The following is a 20,211-nucleotide window of genomic DNA, read 5'->3' on the forward strand; positions in this document are numbered from 1 at the left end:
TCAGCTTCCACACAGGGCGGTGTTTGCCTTCAGCAGCCAGACCCAGGTCTGAGAGGTTTTCCTGTGGAGAAGGACCTTGGGGGACTGGACTTATTTTGACCAGGTAGAGTAAGGCAATCACCCCAAAAATGTCCACAGCTTGGGCAGAGCCCTGGTGGCAGGCAAAGCATGGGCCAGTTTTGCCCTGTGGTTAGTGTTACCACAATTCAGGTGGAGTCATTGTGTCCCATCTGTCTTCTTTGGAGACCATACCATTCCCTGTAGGATCTGGCATATCTATTATGGGGAGCTTTTTTTTATTAAACATCTTAAATTCCATATTCATCAGATCTCTGAAGAGTTTGAGGTTCTTTACCTGTAAGTATACCAGACTTAGTTAGTTGCTTTAGGTTTAACCTTGAAAACACATACAGGAGGCTAAATAAAGCTTGTCATTAAATGAATTACATAACGGCTTATAAATTAGTAGCTTTTATAAGATTAGGATTTTACAGCTTTATTTCTGTTAAGTTTGAGTCTTAAAATTTGAGTTGAATATTTAAATGAAGACCCCTTAGCATTAAAAAAAAAAAGAAACAAAAACTTTAAACTATAAATGCTATAAACTTTAAACTGTAAATGCAGTCCATAGAGAGACTGGGAACTTTCCTGATCTTTTCTGTAGTGCACAATTACAGAATGTTACAGTTTCTTGAATGACTCAGTTTATCCAAATAGTTGAAGTTTAAAAAAAAATGAGTAAATACAAAGAGGCTAGACAAATATTACCTTGAACCCAAGTAGACCTCAGGGATTAATAAACCTTATTTATCCAACGTATGTTGTTACTTACCTAATTTTTTTGAGAGCCTGATGTTGAAAAGAGTTAGCAAAGACCTAAGTAGTTAGACGTACATTTCTAAGTTAGGTTCTGTTAACCTGAGTCTGCCTTAACCTTAGGGATTTATCATCATATAAAAATCCATCCTAACCCAAGACATTTGGAAACCTGCTGTTGCTCCCTTAGTCTGAAAGTAGATACAATGATAAACAGAGGCCTCAGTAGGACGGAGACATCTTATACTTCTATTTGGTTTATCCCATGTGGACATCTTAATCATGGCGGTGAAGTCACATGACATGTACCCTTTAACCTGAGTAAACATGGCTGCCAGCCATGTGGCTGTTATTTAAAATACCTTTTTTTTGTTAGACCTAATGTTTTGGGGAGATCTATTTTTTTTTTTTAAACAAGAGTTGAATCCAAGTTACATATACAGTTTATTCTAAACAAGAGTTGAATCACATATATAGTAAGTTGTAGCAAATTAAGATTGCCCATATATAGATTTTTTAATAAGCCTTTTGTTTTAAGCCAAATTTTGTTACAGATTTTATAGATTTTTAACCATACCCAGTGAACTTAACAAATCATGAGATAGACTTTACAGCATAGTCTTAAGTGATTGTTTCAGAGCAGAGCACAGAGAAATTGTAGAGATAAAAGATTTTCAAGAGTGGGAAGTAGAGGAAGTGTAGGGCAGAAGTTTAGATGTAAGAGACTCGGATCACTTGTTAGTGCTGTGGCAGAAGTTGTTAAATATGAGAGAGTTTGAAAATCAAGTATACCGTCTGTGGCCATTGGTCGGTACTGAGGCCAGGCTGATGTAGTTCAAGGAGGAGAGAGAGAAGGTTGAGAAGCGAAACTTGGCTGGAGGGAATTTCCATAGACTCCAAGAGGAGCTAAGAGAGTGTGTAGTAGTCCAGATGAGCTCTGACTTCAGAAGCTGCAGAAGGAGCTCCGCCCCTCCGCCCACAGGAGGAGAAGCCTGGAAGGGCTTAAGGAAGAGACCAAGCCACAAGCCACAGGGGTTGGGAGTGGGGGAGGAAACTTTAGGAGGGAGCTGAGAACGGAAGCTGTGGACTGCAGGCTTTCACTGAGAGACAGTGGGACTGCAGTTCCTGGGGCGAGGGGAGAGAAAGCAGCCCTGGATGAAGTGCCTGGGCATCCCCAACGGGAATGGGAAACTTGTCAAGAGAAGTGTGCTGAATCACAGAGGATTCCCTTCCCACGTGACCAAGGTGCAAGTAGGGTGAGAGGAACTTCCTGGCACACCGGTGTGGCTTTTGTAGACAAAGCAGGCAGTTCCGGGTGACACTTACCCAGTAGAGAGAGATGAGAGAGCTGGGGAAAAAGGAGACTGTAAATGTCTTTAGTAGAGACACCCAGACAGGTGTAACAGAGCCCAGAGATGTGAGATGGGCATTCAGGGTGGTGACTTGGGATTATGAAGTCTATCAGAACCAGAGAGACACTTATGCATAGACAAGGAGAGGACTGGTTAGAGCACATGGAGGGGAGAAGTAGTTGAGAAGATGAACTCTAGAATTTGGGGTCAAATTTGATGGATGGCAGGAGCCAGGGGAAACAAAGAATGCATACATACATTAGCAGAGTCAGATCAGCGATTTGGTCCAGAGCAGCTGAGTTCCTTGGGTGGAACTCCCAGGGTTCAGCACCAGATAAATGAGAGTGTGTGTGTGTGTGGGGGGGGTGTGTGAAGGAGGAGGGTTTGACTGCTCCTAGGTGTGGTAGAGGAGAAGGTTTGTTATAGATATGAGAGAGAGCGCAGCCAGAGGCAGGGATATCTTGGAGAGTCCAGAGTGAGCATGACCCTCAGCCTGCTTGTGAAGAAATGTGGGAGAGGAGAGGGGAGGGCCAGAAGAGTAAAGGGTAGACATAAGGGCCAAGTAACCAAAATGTCTGGATTACATAAGGAAGGGAGTTGGGGGGAGGGCAGCTAGCCCCTGGGCTGGAGAAGTTTAAGGCAGAGAGCAGAGTAAGCCAGCTATACCCTGGGACCTGGGGATGCTGGGAGAACCTGGTGGCCAGGTCCACTTTGATATGTTAAATAGGCACCTCAGCCATTTGTCCTGGGTTTGAGACCTAACCATAAGTAGTTGAAATTATCCTGAAAAGTTTTGAAAATAATTAAAAACAATTAAAAACAGTAATGGACTTCCTGTACCAGAATAGACAGAGGTAGGGAAAGGAGCGAGGCCCCAGGGCCTGCACATCTACAGAATGGCAGTGTCAATCCATTGCACTAGGAACACACAACTATCTTCTAGAAAAGTTAAAAGGTTAAAGATACTTCTACCAAAATAAAGGGGCCTGGGTAAACTTTAGGTTTCGTTCTGTCTGTATGTTGAGGTGCTGGGATGAAACTCAGGGTCTGGAGTGTGCTAGGTAAGTGCTCCACCACTGAGCTCCACGCCAGCCCTCAAATTTACATTTTTATTTAAACAACCAACCCTTAATTCCACTTCCCTAAAACACTTGTGGGATTTTTTTTTCCAGTTTTTCCAGAAGTATTACTTGATGCTGAACTGTTTTTATTGTGTTTTATGTTTTATATTTAAAATTTAAAAAATATTTTTAGAATATTTTATCTTCTTATTTTAAAATACTGTAATGATCTTCTTAGATCTATGTAGCACTTTCCGTTTTCATCTAAACAGTTATTTTATCCACCTTACAAGTGTTTTGCATAATGCAGTATAAAATAATTCAGTGCTTTGTGTAAAAGCCTTTGAAAGGTTTTCTTTTTCTGCATAAAAATGTGAGTATGTATTTGTTCCGTTGAATGCTATATAAACTATTATTATTTTCTTTTCAATGTATTATGAAAATGGATAGACTTTAAAAGTTACACCATCTCATTGTCAAGATGAAACAAGATCTGCTATGATTTTGTTCAGAAATCAAATTGTAAAGACTTTCTACATTGTGTTTAAAAGCCTCTGTGTGTTCTCACGCATGGAGGGTGAGTGTGCACGTGTGTGTGTGTGTGTGTGTGTGTGTGTGTGTGTGCCTGTCTGTGGAGGCCAGAAGACAATCTCAGAGGCATTTAGCTTAGTTTTTTGAGACAAGGTAGTTCATTGGCTCTTTGGGCCTCACCTGGCTTAGGCTCGCTGGCTATTGAGCTCCAAGGATTTGCTTTGTTTCCACATCTCCAGTGCTGGTATTACAGTGTCTGTTGTCACTCCCGTCTTTATTTTTGTAGAATTTGGAGATCAACTCTGTTCCTCATGCCTGCAAATCAAACACGTTGCCACCTGAACTGTCACCTAGCCCTAAAAAATCTTTTTAATTTTAGTTATTTGTTTTCAAGAATATACCGTTGGATCTTACGGTTTATCGGAAATTTTAATTATTTTTATTAATATACTTACAGGTAGTCTTTTTAACATTTATTTTATTTATGTGTGTGTATGTCTCTCTCTGTGTGTGAATGTGTGTGTGTGTATGATGTGTGTATGTGTATGATGTGTGCGATGTATGTATGATATGTGTGTGTGATGTGTGTATATGATATGTGTGTATGATGTCTGTGTGTATGATGTGTGTGTGTGTGTGTGTGTGTGTGTGTGTGTGTGTATGATGTGTGTGCCACTGCGCATGTGTGGCAGTCAGAGGACAACTTCCAGGAGTCACTTTAGTCCTTTTATATAGTGGAGGCAGAATCTGGTTTTTTGCTTTATTGTGGACTCCTGGCTAGCTAGACCAGGAGATTCTGGGCTCTTCTGACTGCAACCCCTGTTTCACTGTAGGAGCGCAGGGATACAGATTGGGCTGTCACACCTGGCTTTTTTCATGGGTTCAGTGCATTGAACTCAGGTTACAGCCTTGCACGCGCTTTTACTGGCTGAGCCATTTCACTGGCCCTGTTGCATGTATTCTTACACTTTCAATTTGTAATTTAAGAAATTGTTACCTTCCTCTTTATTGTTAAAATATGATGTATATTATATTCAGATTAGTATTATGCTTTAATAAACTTAAAAAGTAAATGTCCTTTTTGACATTTTTAATTAACTGAGCTAATTCATAAATATTCATAATGTTGAAATTATTTATTTGTAACAATAAAATTATATACTTGCTAAGGATGTGGGAGGGGTCATACTGTTTTTTACTTTTATTCTTTTTCATTTTTGTGTGTGTGTGTGGTGTGTATGTGTATGCATGTGTGGCGCACAGGTGGAGAGGTTCACATGTAAATGTGTGCCCATACATGTAAAGCTTGAGGTAGATGTTGAATATCTTCCTGACTGATCTTCCACTGTATTCACTGAGTCACAGTCTCTCAGTCAAACCCAGAGCTCATCCATATGGCTAGCCACTTTGCTTTCGGGGATCCAGTCTCTGCCTTCTGAGGCTGAAGGTACAGGTAAGCCACCACAGCCACCAGGAATTTACATGGGCTCTGGGATCCAAACTGTGGTTCACATGTGTGCACAAGTGCTTAACCACTGGCCCGTTTCTCCAGCCCCTATTTAAGAAGTGGAAATACTCTCAGGACCTTGGGCAATGCTCTGTGTTCCTGCATTCTTCATCATTAGTTAATTAGAAGCATTTTTCTCATCAGTTTTTATCGTATTTAGTAATTAGTAGCCTTCCTTGTGTTTCTATGAATATTTGTAATTACTAGTTTCTATCAGTAATTATATAGATTCTAGTCATAGAGTTTTTATTTATCTTTCAGTTTCACAATACTTAACATAAATACTTAGCTGCTTCAGTCTAGAAGCTCTTTTTTATGTGTTTATTTTTTGGAAATTTCATACAATATACTTTGATCATATTCTTTGATCATATTCTTTTCCCTCCCCCAACTCTTTTCAGATCCTCTCCTACCCTTGATCTCATTGGTAGAAATTTTTATAGCATATACTTCAGCACTAAATGTTACAAATATAAAATGCTTTTAACTTTACCTACTTAACAGCTACAGATGCTTGATGTAATTTTTAATTTTAAGATTCTTGTAAATTTGCTTGTGGCTGTAATAAGTCATGCAGAGAGACAGAATGTTCCTCAACAGGAACATCTTACTGCACTTCTGGACCATATCCCAGCCAGGAGGCTGACCTTGATACAGAAGAGATACAGAACACCTGTATAACAACAAGAAAAGCCCCCCCTAGGATGCTCTGTGATAAGTGTGTCCACTCCTGTCTCCAACCTCTCCTGTATCCCTGGCAGTTAGGAACTCACTCTCTAACTCTGAAGTTTGTTACTTTGAGAATATTATGTTAATGTCATGATACAGTATGCAATCTTGGAATAACTTTTGTCCACTAAATGTGTTTTTTTTGTGATACACACTGAAATTGTTATATGTATTGATAGTTTCTTACATTTTCCCCTAAAAAGTCTATATAGTTGTATGTTTTCCACTTAATTCTATGATCCATCATTGACATTTAATAATATTCACATAACATTTTTGATCTGTTAGTGTGATTTGGGTTTCTCTCTCTCTCTCTCTCTCTCTCTCTCTCTCTCTCTCTCTCTCTCTCTCTCTCTCTCTCTCTCTCTCTGTGTGTGTGTGTGTGTGTGTGTGTATTAGAGACAAGTTCTCACCATTGTAGCTCTTGCTGGCCTGTAACTTAATATATAGACCAGGCTGGTCTCAAACTCACTCACAGAGATATACTTGCCTCTATCTCCTAGTGCTGGTATTAAAGGTTTGTGCCATCATCCACAACATATTTCAATCCTGACTTCTGCTTATTTTCTTACTTCTCTAACAGGATGAATTCTCGTCTGTTTTTTCTTTAATATCTCTAAACGTATCTCCTGCTATAATTTCATCAGTAATTATGCTTCTGTGAATTCTCTATTTAGCACTTCTGTTATTCTTGGATTTGTGTCTCTTTTCCTTTCACTGCCTCATATCCTGTTTCTAGGACAGCTCTCAACACATATATGTTATGCAATTATGTACTAAATATTTCAGTCAACAAATATCTTCCATGCCTCTCCACTTATCTGGCATTTTTCTCTTAGTTATTGTTTTCCTTAGTTTTTTGTTTGTTTGTTGTACATATGCTAGCATTAAATCCATTTTTGGTAACATTATTGGACCATTTGTTGCAGCAAGGACGAGTTGTCTCAGAACTGTGTTTCTAAGATGATTTGAGGTGGGATGCAGCTGTGTCCCAGGTGAAGGCAGAGAGCTGGTCGAGGAGTGGCACAACATTGGTAGGGTCCAGATGAGGTCTTTATGCAGGTGGACTGAAATGCACTAAGTAAAGAGGAAGGCCTGTTTCTCACTATGAGAGAAAGGAGTTACAAACAGGAAAAGCAGGAAACTTAAAATGAGCCAGCTGGTTTACAATTTTAGTATCATTAGTTTCTAAAGACAGACAATAGATACAAGATAGATGATGGATAGATAGGTATATATATATGTAAATATATAGACAGATATAGATGATAGATAATAGATTTTGTTTAGGCTCTGTTCATTGAGAGGGCCTGGGAGCAAAGATACTACAATAGTAATAATGTCACCTAGTATCCAGATGCTGGTTTTAATATGTCATTTAACTAAAAGTAATTGGTGGTCTTTGAAGAAATGGGTAACCCTAGGGCTGGGGCAAGGAAAGAACAAGTGGAGTCTGGACCTGTTTTGTACTGAGAGTAAAAAGGTGTTAAAGAATGCTAATGACACCTCAGGAAGACACAGGAGCCAGTATCTCATCTGGGACAATTTGAGGAGCAAAATGATAGTCACAGCTCACTTTTCTGCCGCCACCAATCCAACTGAGCTGTTACCACAGCCCATCAAGGGGACATTGCCAGAAATAGTGTATGGTGGCCACGAACATGACCTGGTAACAGAATATGTTGTGGAAGCCATAGATGCTTGACACATCAGTCTGTCCCCATGAATTCTGAGGTCATGCTTTTCCTAGGATGCTCCAGCCAATCTCTGAGCATGCTGAGGGAGCAGGTGCTGAGCCTACTCATTCCTGCTGCATTTCTTTATCAGGCCGCTTTGCTTGGAGGTGCCCCATCAGCCAGTGTGAAGCTTTCTCAGAACTGTGCTGCAGTCTATTTCCTCCTTCTTATTACAGACCATGTGGCACTCTCCTGCCTACTCCCTCCTGCTTCTTCCCCCGCATCCTTTACAGATGTATGCATAACTAACCTATCATGGTCTTTACGCTGCCTTACCATCTACTTCTTGAAGACTTGAACTGATACAACCATATGATGCATGCAGTGAGGAGGGGAAAAGCACCACTTCGTGGATTATTTTTTTTACTAATGTATAATATGAATATTTTCATGAGGAAATACAAGGCACAAACTGAGATAGTGATAGAAAATAAAAAGGTAGTAGTTTAAAAGTGCCAAGTTTGACATTAAAATAAAAATAGAAACCACTGCATCTTGAAGGATCCTAAAGAGACATGACAACTGCCTGTCATGACATCTAAACACAATATGTGGCCCCAATAGAATCTTTAGTCATCAGAGACATTATTAAGATGACTGGAAAGCTTGGACAGGCTCTTTGTGTTAAGTAACAATAATGTACTAGTGTTTATTTATGGATTTGAAGGCAGAAGAAAGACTGACAGACTCAGGATCAAAGATGGGATTATCATGCTTGAAATGACTCAGAAAAAAACCCACATCTCTCACTATTATTGCAACCTCACTGTCAATGTGAAAATCTTGTCCAAAGTCAGTCTGGTGGACTGTGGAGAATGGATGGATCATAAGGAGACAAAGAAATGTCGGCAAGCAGTTAAAAGGCTGTTTTCAGTGTCTAGACGAGAGCGAAGGCCAGCCGCTAGAGAGAGCAAAAAGAAATTCCAAAGTACGTAGATCCCAGTGAAATCATTGACAGAAATCTTTAACAAACTGGACATGGGATTTCGGGAAAGGGTGAAGACTGGAGATAGTGTTTGCTTTTGTTCCTGTCTTGAGCAACTGAGTGGGTGCCCACAATTTAGTAAGGGAGACGGGAATGAATTGGGGAGAAAAGCGAGCAGCGCTGGGTTGGGTGTGCTAGAATGAAGAAGTCTGTTAGACATCCAGGAGGAGATATTAGTAGGCATCTAGTAATAAGGGTCTGGAAGTGAAATGGAAATCTTAGAAGTATACATTTCAGAGCCTAAGCCTTAGAGCCGGAAGCCTGCACATCAGAACCTGGCCACCTCCAACATTTACAGGTCACTGAGAAACGGCAAAGCAGAGACAAAGTTAAAGAATTCTCATCCAGCCCGGGCTTGTACAGCGCTGGAGAAGAGGGACTGCACAGTGGAAGGGAAATGGCCAGGGCTGGGTCTGTCCGCTTCTCTGAGCAGTGCAGAGGCCCTCAGCCTGGGGGAGCCGACCAGTCCTGTCTCCATCCCTGAAGTACTCTGAAGTAAAGGCAGCCGGAACAGCAAAGATAAGCTCTAAGCCGGTTTTAAATGTGCACATAAATAGGCTCAGCCCTTGAAGAAGCTTTGGGAATTAACTGTTTCTCTGGAGGCTCATTAGAGGCTTCCTAGAGTTACAAACAGGCAGCCATTTGCTTTATTACATACATAAAAGGGGAAGCAGTCTTTCTACTCACCTTCTACCAACCATCCATGTGATCATGAAAAGAGCTGTGAGAATGTTCTTAAGGGTACAACACGTATGAGGCCACTTAAGTTTTCTTTCACAAAAGTCTTATTTTTAAAATTGTAAGTGATTTGTGTCTCAAGAAAAATACAAAACAGGTGCATTGTTTTTAAATGTTTTATGGTTGCCAGTACACAAGTTAAATCAAAGTAGCTTAAAATGCTAAAAATAAAGATAAGTGATGGACCGTTGCTGGTACCACATTAACCAGTGGGTAGAAAACTCTCAGTAGGTGTGGAAACGACACTTCCCAGGGCTGTAGGGATTCATGACCTGGTACCCTGTCAGTAGGAGGGGAAGAGGAAGCTGCCACTGACATTCTTAGTGACAAAGGGTCTGTTTTTCTGCACTGCACGATGTGTCCTTTGTGTAACTCCTATCCAAGACTGTCCAGAGAGTTCCAGGGAGAGTTGACATCAGCAGACCTGAGGACTTTTAGATGGTCTGTCGGGTCAGCAGAATGTGCTCTCTCTCTCAGCTTGCTTGTTAACTCGGGAGTGGAGGCTTCACTAAGCAGACTTGGCCCTGGCAGCCCCCTAGGTCTGTGTTCTTTAACTCTGTGAGTATGCATAGAACTCTTATCCCCCAGTCCTCCAAAACCCTAACAGTGAAATCAGTGTTAGCCATGTGCTCAGTTACGTGAACAGCGTTTATAGTTACAATCACGCAGAACAAAAGAAGCCACCTGGGCAAAACCTTTCCTTGCCAGTAGCTGGGGCACAGTTGCTTTTCTTACCTTCCGTGGAGGAAACTGGGGACCCCAGGTAGTGCTCAACAGAGACATATATGGAAGTGTTTCACGGCATCTTAAGAGATACCCCCAATGCGTACTCAATTATAGCCACCTTGCTCTCTCTGAATCATTTGTCCTATTCTTCTGCTTACTATTGTATGACCAGTACCTAGTGGGTACACTAGAAATATTGACTGACCTACTGAAGTGAAATTAATATCGCCTTCTATCCTACCATTGTATGACCAGTACCTAGTGGGTACACTAGAAATATTGATTGACCTACTGAAGTGAAATTAATATTGCCTTCTATCCTACCATTGTATGACCAGTACCTAGTGGGTACACTAGAAATATTGACTGACCTACTGAAGTGAAATTAATATCGCCTTCTATAAGTAGAATATGATTTAGTAAACATTCAGAAATGTTGACAGTAAATCACATTCACTTTTTATATATGATGGAAATGTCAGGCTTGTCAATTAATGCTTACAACTATGCCATACTAAGGATATTGCTTTTTATGAATTACCAAAAGCAAAACCTTATCATTTTCTTTTGAGTATATTAGAAACTGATATTTTTAATGACCTCAACAAGGGATCTTTTAGAATTCAGTATAATGAATATGCTCATTAGGGTTTAGAAATTAACTTTTAATTTTAAAAATCTAGTCTTATTTCATGTGTATGGGTGTTTTGTGTTTATGTGTGTAAGTGTATGCCTGGTGTCTTCAGAGGCCAGAAGAGGGTATTGAATTGTCTAGAACTGGAGTTCCACAGGGTCATGAGTTGCCACGTGGGTGTTGGAAACCAAACCTCAGCTCTCTGCAAGAGTATCAAGTGCTCTTTGCCACTTTCCACCTGTGACATCTTTCCACCTGAGAAAATTAATATTTTGAGGGAGCTGTGGAGATAGCTCAGTGGTTAAACCCTTGCCATGCAAGCGAGAGGACTGGAGTTCAGATCCCACCTACATAAATGCTGGGTGGACATGGAGGCCTGCCTGTAGTTCCAGCTATGGAAGGCAAAGCTGGGATCCCTGGAGCAAGCTTGCCAATGAGACTAGCCCTATCAACAAGCTCTGGGTTTGATGGAGATACCCTGCCTCAGAGGATAAAGTGGAAGAATAATAGAGATTCTGCACATCAACTTCAGATCAATTTCAGGCATCTGCACACACACACACACACACACACACACACACACACACAAACTCATATACACATGTACCCACACACAAAAATGCCTATACATATGCACCCACATGACATATCATACATGTGAAAAGACAAAAATGTGCTTGTATTTTTTTAGTAGTTTAAGTGCTTATTTTTGAAAATTTACTTTCATGCCAGACATTTTTATAGTTCACAAACAAGTGATTTATATTAGATATGTGGACAGACTTTTTTCAAAATGAGAAAACATACCACTTACCATAAAATAATATCCCACCAAACAGTATTTTAAAACCTTGAGCACTCTTAATGGAACTGGATGTTCACATTATTTTAATGAATTCCAAATGATCAAACATTTGCTTCAATGATTTCTGAATTTGTATAAATGAACTGCATAATTGATACAGAATATGTTAGTGATTTCTTTTTCTTTCTTTTTGTGATTTAACCCTGGGCCTCATACCAGCTAGGCAAACACTGAGCTCTTAATAATTTATACATTGTCTGTTGGTTCTAGTATTAAAATAAGAAATATTTCACTTACTATTTTTGCCTTCTGTTAAAAGAATTCAGAAAAAAAACTGTTTAAAATTAGCTTTTGATCCTTCTAGTTTGATTCTTGCATATTTAAAGTGCTCTTCTTTAACTTGACTTTTGCATGTATATATCACTTAAAAACCAGGGCAGGGAGGAAATTCTGTGATGGGTAAACATTACTCACATAAAATGCACACCTTTGCATTTTACGGAACTTAAAAGTCACTACTGTATAAGCACTCTGGCTTGATGTCTTTGCGATTAAGACGACACCAATGTATTAATGTTCCCAGATGAAACTGTGCCAAGATGAAATGAACGTTGTGTAGCTGGAGAGCTTCTCTCCAGGTCCCACCAAGCTCCCGCAGTCCCACAACCCACGTATAAAATAATCACTCAGATGTTTATATTACTTATAAACTGTATGGCCGTGGCAGGCTACTTGTTATCTACTTCTTCTATCTTAAATTAACCCATATACCTTGCCATGTAGCTCGTGGCTTACTGGCATCTTCACATCCTGCTTGTCATGGCGGCGGCTGGCAGTGTCTCCCTGCCTCAGCCTTCCACTTCCCAGAATTCTCCTCTCTCCTTGTCCCGCCTATACTTCCTGCCTGGCTACTGGCCAATCATGTTTTATTTATACAGAGCAATATCCACAGCAACGTTGTCTCATACGTGTAGAGTAAATCACTCAAAGCAGATTTGGATAAATCTTACTAAACATTTACAAACTCCTTCTTCAAGTCCATGAATTTATTTCTACCTTTCACCATAAATAATACCAGTATGGGGCAACAAAGGGAGAGACAGAGCAGGAGAGGTGGGGAAGTGGAAGGGAGAAGAAACATAAAAACATGCTTTGTCGAAGAAGTCATAATGGTACCTTAAAAAAATATAAAATTTTTAAAAAGAAATGTTGACTGTAAATGTAGTTTTAAAATATTTTTGACTAAGTACCTTTATAAATTAATGTTGAAAATTTGTCATTTGAATCTCCTTTTGTATTTATTGAATTCTATATTATCCTAGAGTAAAATTACAATGAAATCCCTTTGTGGCAAATTCCTTTTTGAAACTATTGTAAACTCAAATTACAATAGAATTCGTCTATCAAATATATGTTTCAATTTTATTTAGTAGGAAGTAATTTTCTAATTGAACTTGTCTTACTATAGAACATACAGGTTGACTAAATAATGTTAATTATGTCAAACACCTAGACAATTAAGCTCCCACTAATTAAATATTTACATTAATATTAGGCATTCTGTTTAATTTGTAAGTAAAATTTTCTTTTAACCTAATTAAATTCACATTAAAAGATACCAATTTTTCATATTTTGTTATTGAAATGCAAATCTTGTGTTATTTTTTGATGATGGAAAATGCTACTATGGCCAAAATAATAATTTAAAGGACAATTTGAATATAGAAAATGAAGTCATTTCTGGAATAGACATCTGTGCTGTAAATTGTGTAAGCTAGATTCTGTCTACTCATTGGAATTTTGTTTTCTAGAATTATTTTTGGAAAAATGTATGTGTGTAGCTGTGAAGCTGTCTTTAGGAGCAGGGCATGGGTATTTCCATGGTAACAGTGCAGTGTTTTCTGTAGTGACAGCTGCCCCCCTCATCTCTCGGGAAAAGGAATCCCTCTTTCCACAGCAGCTGATCTGGCTTATTCAAGAGAGTCTGGCTTAGATAGTTCTGGGGTTTGAATGCGGTGTAATGTCTAACATGTTTTGAGCTCCCACTTTGGTTCAGGCAGAACCGCAAGTACTTTACAGGAATGGTGAGCATCATAACTAGGAAGTGCTTTGGAAGATACTTTAAGCTGAGTTGAGGACCTCTGCTTTCCCGCTTCTGGTGGTAGAGCTTCTCAATCCTGAATGTGCTGCAAACACATCTCCAAGTCTGTCACCTCAGCCTGCCCTTCTGGGAGGACCTAGAGCCCAGGGCCGTAGGCCTGGGAGTAGCATCGCACATTTAAATGATGCTACAAATGCCTATGCCACAATATGGAAGGGTCCAGCCAGCGACCACGCTAGAAGGGAGAAAACATTTAGAAATCCATGAAACATGTTTCCTAATCTGCCATTGACACTAAATGTTCAGATTCAGCAGTCCTCTAACAAGGGATGTCTTTCATTCATTCTTACAGCTTTCTTTGTTTTTCCTCCTGCACAAGTATTACATATGGAAATTACATATGTACATTACATGTGGCTCAAGAGCTGAGAGTAATAGTTTCTTCCATGGGTATCTTGTTTATGCTGCATGTTGGTTATTCTTAACTGATAATCAGGATGTTGATTGCCTTTTACACACACACACACACACACACACACACAGACACACACACCTTAGCTAGATTTCAACTAGAGTCGTTATATCACTAAAGCTGGGATTATATACATACATATATATATTACTATTTTGTGACCAAATGCTTCCTAGTTAGTCAGAACTGGCAAGTGTTTAGGTTTCAGTCCTGAGGTTTGCAAGGGTTCATGAGGGAATGCCCTATAAAGAAGTAGTACTGGCAAGCATGATGAAGACAATCATATAAGAAATGAATTGGGTTACTTAAGAGTCCTTGAGTAGCCCAAAGAGAAGTTAGGGACCTCACATCACTTTGGTACCTGGGATGGAAGATAGAATAGTTGGCAATCCCTGGGCACCATAGGAACAGCCCAAGGGTACCCAACTGGCAATCTCAAGTGGTTTAAGTAAACGTGTAGTGACGCACAAACATTTCCCTCTAGTGTTTTTTTTTTTGTTGTTGTTGTTGTGATAAAAATGATTTATTTGCAATGCAGAAACTACTGGAGCTCATCTGGAAGCATGGTTTGTGGTTTTCCAGATTTTGACCTTAACAGAAGCTTCCTAATAAAGAGGAGAACCTGTGGTAGATAAGTCAAAGGCAATAAATAATTAAGTAAATAAATTTAAAAACTCGTTACAATAGATTTACTTCATCAGAGTGCTATTCATTTAAACATGCTCAACCCAACTTCTTTCCTGGCAGTGGCCATCTCAGTACCTCTGACTGTTGGTCATTGAGTCTGCCACCCTGAGTACTGGCCAAATACCCTAGAAGGGGAAACAAAGTTGTTGCTGAGGTTGTGAGCCTCGAGGTCTTGATAACCATGGGCTATTGTGAAGGAAAGAGCTCCAGGAAGAGGAATCAGAAGGGTGTGTTAGAGATGGGGAACATAAGCTAATTCTTTGCTGATGTATAGGTATGTAGGAAACAAGAGACCAACTTGACTGGTCAGCCTGATGCTCTCAACACACCAACTACCCCTCCCCCGGAACCTCCCTTCACATCTTCTGTCTGGACCATTGCTCCCATAATGGTTTCTGTCTTGAGCACTCCACTTACAGAAGTATGGCGCTTTTATTCAGGTCCTTGGGTCATTTGCTGCATAATACTCACTGAATAAATGAGAAGTGGAACACGAAGATGTTGTCCTGTCAGTAGTCACCTTCTAATAAACTGGTGGGGATTGGACATCGGGCTTCCTGTATGCCAGGGCTTCCCAGAACAAAGACCAACATTCTTAAGGTCAGAAGCTCTGCTGGGTCTTGGCTCTGATTTTTCAGGAACTGGAATCCTAGTCAAGCAAGCTTTCCCTTGGTGGCAAGAGAGTTGATCTTCAGGCTTCCAGAGTGATTTTGTCCATGGTGGGCCCTCGGCTTACCAGAGGAGTAGATCACTCATCGGACAACTTGGGAGAACAGCCCATAATTTCAGAAGCAGGATATGACACAGGAGCAAACCCAAAACTGTTATGGAAGTTCAGTCTCGAGATCAGTTTTAAAAAATGCCACCCCGTGCTTGAAGTGGCACGGCAGCGAACAACGGGAAAAGAGGATACATTTACTCCTCCTTCGTTGTTTAGCTTTTATATTCGTTTATTTTGTGTGTGGATGTGTGTGAGTGCAGGCATGCGCATGCCGAGGAGCATGTGTGGAGGTCGGAGGACAAGTTCCAGGAGTCAGTTCTGGAGGCTACACTCTGCTATCACATCTGTAAGGCAAGCATCGTCCCCGGATGAGCCACCCGCCAGCCTGAAGTGGTGTTTTGGTGGTGTTGGCTTGTTTCTTAGGAGAGCAGAGATAATCAGAAAACCTTTCGGGAAGACAACTTAAAGTCTGCGATGCTTGTACTGTGGATGAGGACAGCGTTCCCTGTCTGAGTACAGCAGCTTTTCCTGCTTAGTCTCTTTTCTGCTCTCCCGAAGTGCCAGACAGTTTTTGGTCAGGAAGCAAACAAAGTCGCTGCCAACGAGGCACAAATGTTTCTTGTGTGCTATGAAAACAAAATCGAGATTAAATTGATTATTCAGAAAAAGCTCCATTTAAAATAAACTTCTAACAGATGTATAATAATTGTATGTTTCTTTTTGTCATGCATCTGAGCTCAGAGAGCTGCTTCCCTGACAGTTTCCTCAGCACCACACATTGCTGTTAGGTCCTGGACCAAAGCAAGGACTGTGATCAGATAATAATCCAGCACCTACCAGTGGAACTTGTTTGTGTGGTAATGGATCACCTGCGTAACACCTCAGGGGGTTCACTTCTTTATTACAATGAGCTTTCAACTCAAGCGTGGCTCTATGGGTCAAGTGCAGTGTCCTGCATGTGCCACTTAAAAACCTAGGGTCAGACTCTCCCCTTGGCTCACTTCTTGGCACATCCTCCTTTTGGTGCTCGTGACCCAGATTGTGATAATTCACCAAAAATAACAAATGTTCTCTTATACGGTGGCGCTTTAAGCAATCTTAGATAAGCAGTTTATGATTTCTGAACCTTGACGGCTTCATCTGTAAAATATGAGGATAAAGGGATGTGGTGAAAAGCGCCTGCACAGTGGGTGGCCTGTAAGAAAGGCAGACAGGCCTGCACTGAGTTCAGGGAAGTGTGTGAGTGGGTTGCTGTTCTTTCTCCCACCTTCTCCAACCTTCAGACGGCTGCTTATTTCTTTCACAACTTGCTGGCTCTGTACTAGAAAACTGATCTTTCCTCCTGATAAAGATTGTCAGCTCGCCAGGCCGGACCAGACTCAAGCACACTGCCTGGCCTAAGAAAACCTTTTGGTAGAAACCAGTACCTTGCAACTCATTTGTGCTTTTTTAACCTCACCCTTGGCCCTTCGGATTCTGCCTCCTGCTGCAGAGCAGGTTTGAGAGCTCTTTTTATAGCTTTGACTCTTAAGAGAAATGACAAGGACTCTTCAAAAAGACCTTGAAAGGAAACTGTAGTCAACAGGGAAGACAAACATTCTATAAGACATAATAAGACACAGAGCAAGAAAAAAATAGCAGTGCTCTAATCTACACTTTTCTGCAACAAAATGGGATATTAAGGTCCTGCACACTTCTCTTCCTTTGAGTATTTACAGTGGGTTCATCTACACTGACATTGGAGAACCATAGAAATCTGAATCTAAATACATTATATTTAAATGTATTTATAAGATTTAAATATTAACAATATATGCATTTTTAATTTGCCCAGGAATCCTAGACTGTTGATGCTGTTCTTAAACATTTTATAAAAACCAAGTTGAGTAATTACCTAACATCTTCTGGTAAATGATAGAGCTAGGTCAAAACCCGTCCAACCTGAGCATCGACAATCAGCCTCCCACACAAGGTCTTCCGTGGTCTGTGCAGGTACAGTTACCCAATCCGGGAAAGATGATAGCGTGGGATTCCTTTAAAGGGGTGTTCAGAGTGCTGTAAGTGATGGTTATTTTTCTTGTACGTTTTAACCTCTTAACCTTTTGATTTTGCTCTCACCAAAGCCCTTGGGGTTAATTTTAAAATACTAACTTACCTGTTCTTTTGTGTTCCTTGCAGCGAGAAACATAAGGCTTCGGGAAAGCCACACCACTGTACACGTTTGAAATTCCTTGTGAAGGACACAGCGGCATAACCTGTTGAATCCATACAGGAATAAATGGTGACTCTGTGAATTGTGTGGTTGGGATTTTTCTTTTGTGATCTATATAGTAAGGACATTGATTAACTCCATATGAAGATGTACCTATATATTAAGAGATAAAGAACTGGTTGTATAACTCAATGATGGAGTGCACACATGAGGCCCTAAGTTAAATTCTCAGCTCCATACACACAAAACACACCTAGTGTTTATTTCTCCATATCAAAAATGAAATGCCTCCTATGTAGAGCTTGACAATGAAAAATAAATCAATAGGGATCACCTGTTAGAAGATACCATGAGTCTCATCACTATGGTCCCAAGAGTGAACATGCAGCTTTTAAGAAGCTGCTGTTCTGGTAGAATTTTGATTTTAATAACCCTACTGTTAATTATTCTTAATCATATATATATATATATATATATATATATATATATGTATATATATGATTAAGAGATGGCTCAATGAGTAAGAGCACTGGCTGTTCCTCCAGAGGACCTGGGTTCAATTCCCAGCACCCATATCTCAGCTCACAACCATTTGTAACTCCAGTTCCAGGAAATCTGATGTCCTCTTCTGCCCTCAGAGGGCACACGGCATGCAAATGATGCACAGATGTACATGCAGGCAAAACACCCATACATATACAATAAAATAAATTATGCAAAAATATTCTAAAATAAGTAAAATATATTACTTATATAGAATACTATGCCTATATTTATGTATTATAACATTATATACACATAAAATATAAGTATACCTGTGTATATACATACCCATATGGTACCTGCTGAAATAGCCTTTTAAAATAGGCTTATTTTAAATTTCATTTATGTGTTTGTGTGACTGCATGCCATGTGTGTTTGGGTGCCTCAGGAGTCTAGAAGTGGGCATCAGTTTCCTGGAGCTGGAGTTACAGGAGGTTGTTATCATGGGATATGGGTGATGGGAACTGAACTTGGGTCCTTTGGAAGAGCAATCAGCACTCCCAACATCTGCCATTTCTCCAGCCTGCAAAAGCTTTTTTTGGGGGAGAGGGGTTCTTTGTGTAGTTTTGGTGCCTGTCCTGGATCTCACTCTGTAGACCAGACTGGCCTCGAACTCACAGAGATCTGCCTGGCTCTGCCTCCTGAGTGCTGGGATTGAAGGCAGGTGCCACCGCTGCCCAGCTCAGAAATTTTTTTAAAAGACCGTTTCCATGAGAAAAAGTTAAGCCATAGAACCATTGCCAGGTGACTAAGTTCCAAGAGCATTTTCAGGACAGGCTGGATTCATCGCCATGGAAAGGTAATGATAATTAAAAGCCACAGCTGGGTCCATGGGTCCTTGCAAATGTCTAAATTATCTTCTAGTCTTAATTATCTTAATTGCTTCTAATTTAGAAGTAAATGTATACGTAAATGACAGTCATTGGTAAGCGGTTTCAATTGTTTGCAGTTAGTTATCATTTCAGTGGCTCTTGCTGCATATGCATAGACCTGAGGGTCCCCTCCACCCTCCTCTTCACCTACTGCCTCCTCCAAGGTTGAGCTACCTCACTTCTGTGCTAACACTCTCCTTCCCCACAGATGGTTACCCAGTCCACTTACTCTGTCAGATGAGCTCATTCCCCAGTCTTTGCCTGGCCTGCTCGTTCCCTCGTGCACATGTTCTGTCTCAGCTGATGTAGTTTACCTCCCTCCAACTCGTAAGAGCTGCTTCTCTAGTGCCCTTTATGGAATCCTGGCCTCTTTTCTTTCAACCTTCACCAGTCACTTGTTTCGATGTCTGTCTTCCAGCCCCAGTTTGTCATAGCTGATCTCCATTCCCTGGACCCATGTTTAGGTGGAGAAATAATGAATGACTGCAGCCCGGTTTCCCTTGTGGGTTATGTAGAGGCTGCCACAGTGGTATCTATGTAGCTCTGTCCTCTTTCCTTATCAACACTTGGAGCTCTGTGACCTGTCTTAAGCACTTCACTATTACCACTTAAATCAGCTGTTTTCCCACTTTATTTTTCTTTCCCCTTCTCTTCCCATCTTTTCTGTTTGTTAGCCTTGCTAATCCTGGTTTTCTGAGCACTGTTACAAAACTGACCTAGTAAGTGGCAGCTGGGAGTGCTACTGAACACAGGGTAGGAAGGCACTGGGAGACTTGTGCAAGGCCAACAAATTTTAGATGAGACAGGATTTGGTAGGATATTTGGTGCTTTTTAAATACTTATTTTATTATCATATTGTTTGAGTGTTTGGCCAGCATATAAGTCTGTATAATACACATGGTCCTGATGCCTATGGAAGCCAGAAGAGGGCATTAGATCATCTGGAACTGGAGTTACAAGCTGTATGAGCTGCCATGTGGGTG

The 20,211-nt window shown here is 40.5% G+C and overlaps 1 protein-coding gene across 1 annotated transcript in view; it reads left to right on the forward strand.

The window, feature by feature from the left end:
- Tmem64 (transmembrane protein 64) overlaps nt 1-17,895 on the forward strand; it is a 48,871-nt gene extending 30,976 nt beyond the window's left edge. Inside the window, exon 4 of the mRNA XM_059253888.1 lies at nt 17,780-17,895. Within this exon, the coding sequence (XP_059109871.1) occupies nt 17,780-17,826 (47 nt within the window). The 3' untranslated portion in view covers nt 17,827-17,895. The remainder of the gene's footprint in view (nt 1-17,779) is intronic.
- Nucleotides 17,896-20,211: the final 2,316 nt, after the last annotated feature.

This window comes from Peromyscus eremicus, chromosome 2, assembly GCF_949786415.1.
Source record: "Peromyscus eremicus chromosome 2, PerEre_H2_v1, whole genome shotgun sequence".
Classification (NCBI taxonomy): domain Eukaryota; kingdom Metazoa; phylum Chordata; class Mammalia; order Rodentia; family Cricetidae; genus Peromyscus; species Peromyscus eremicus.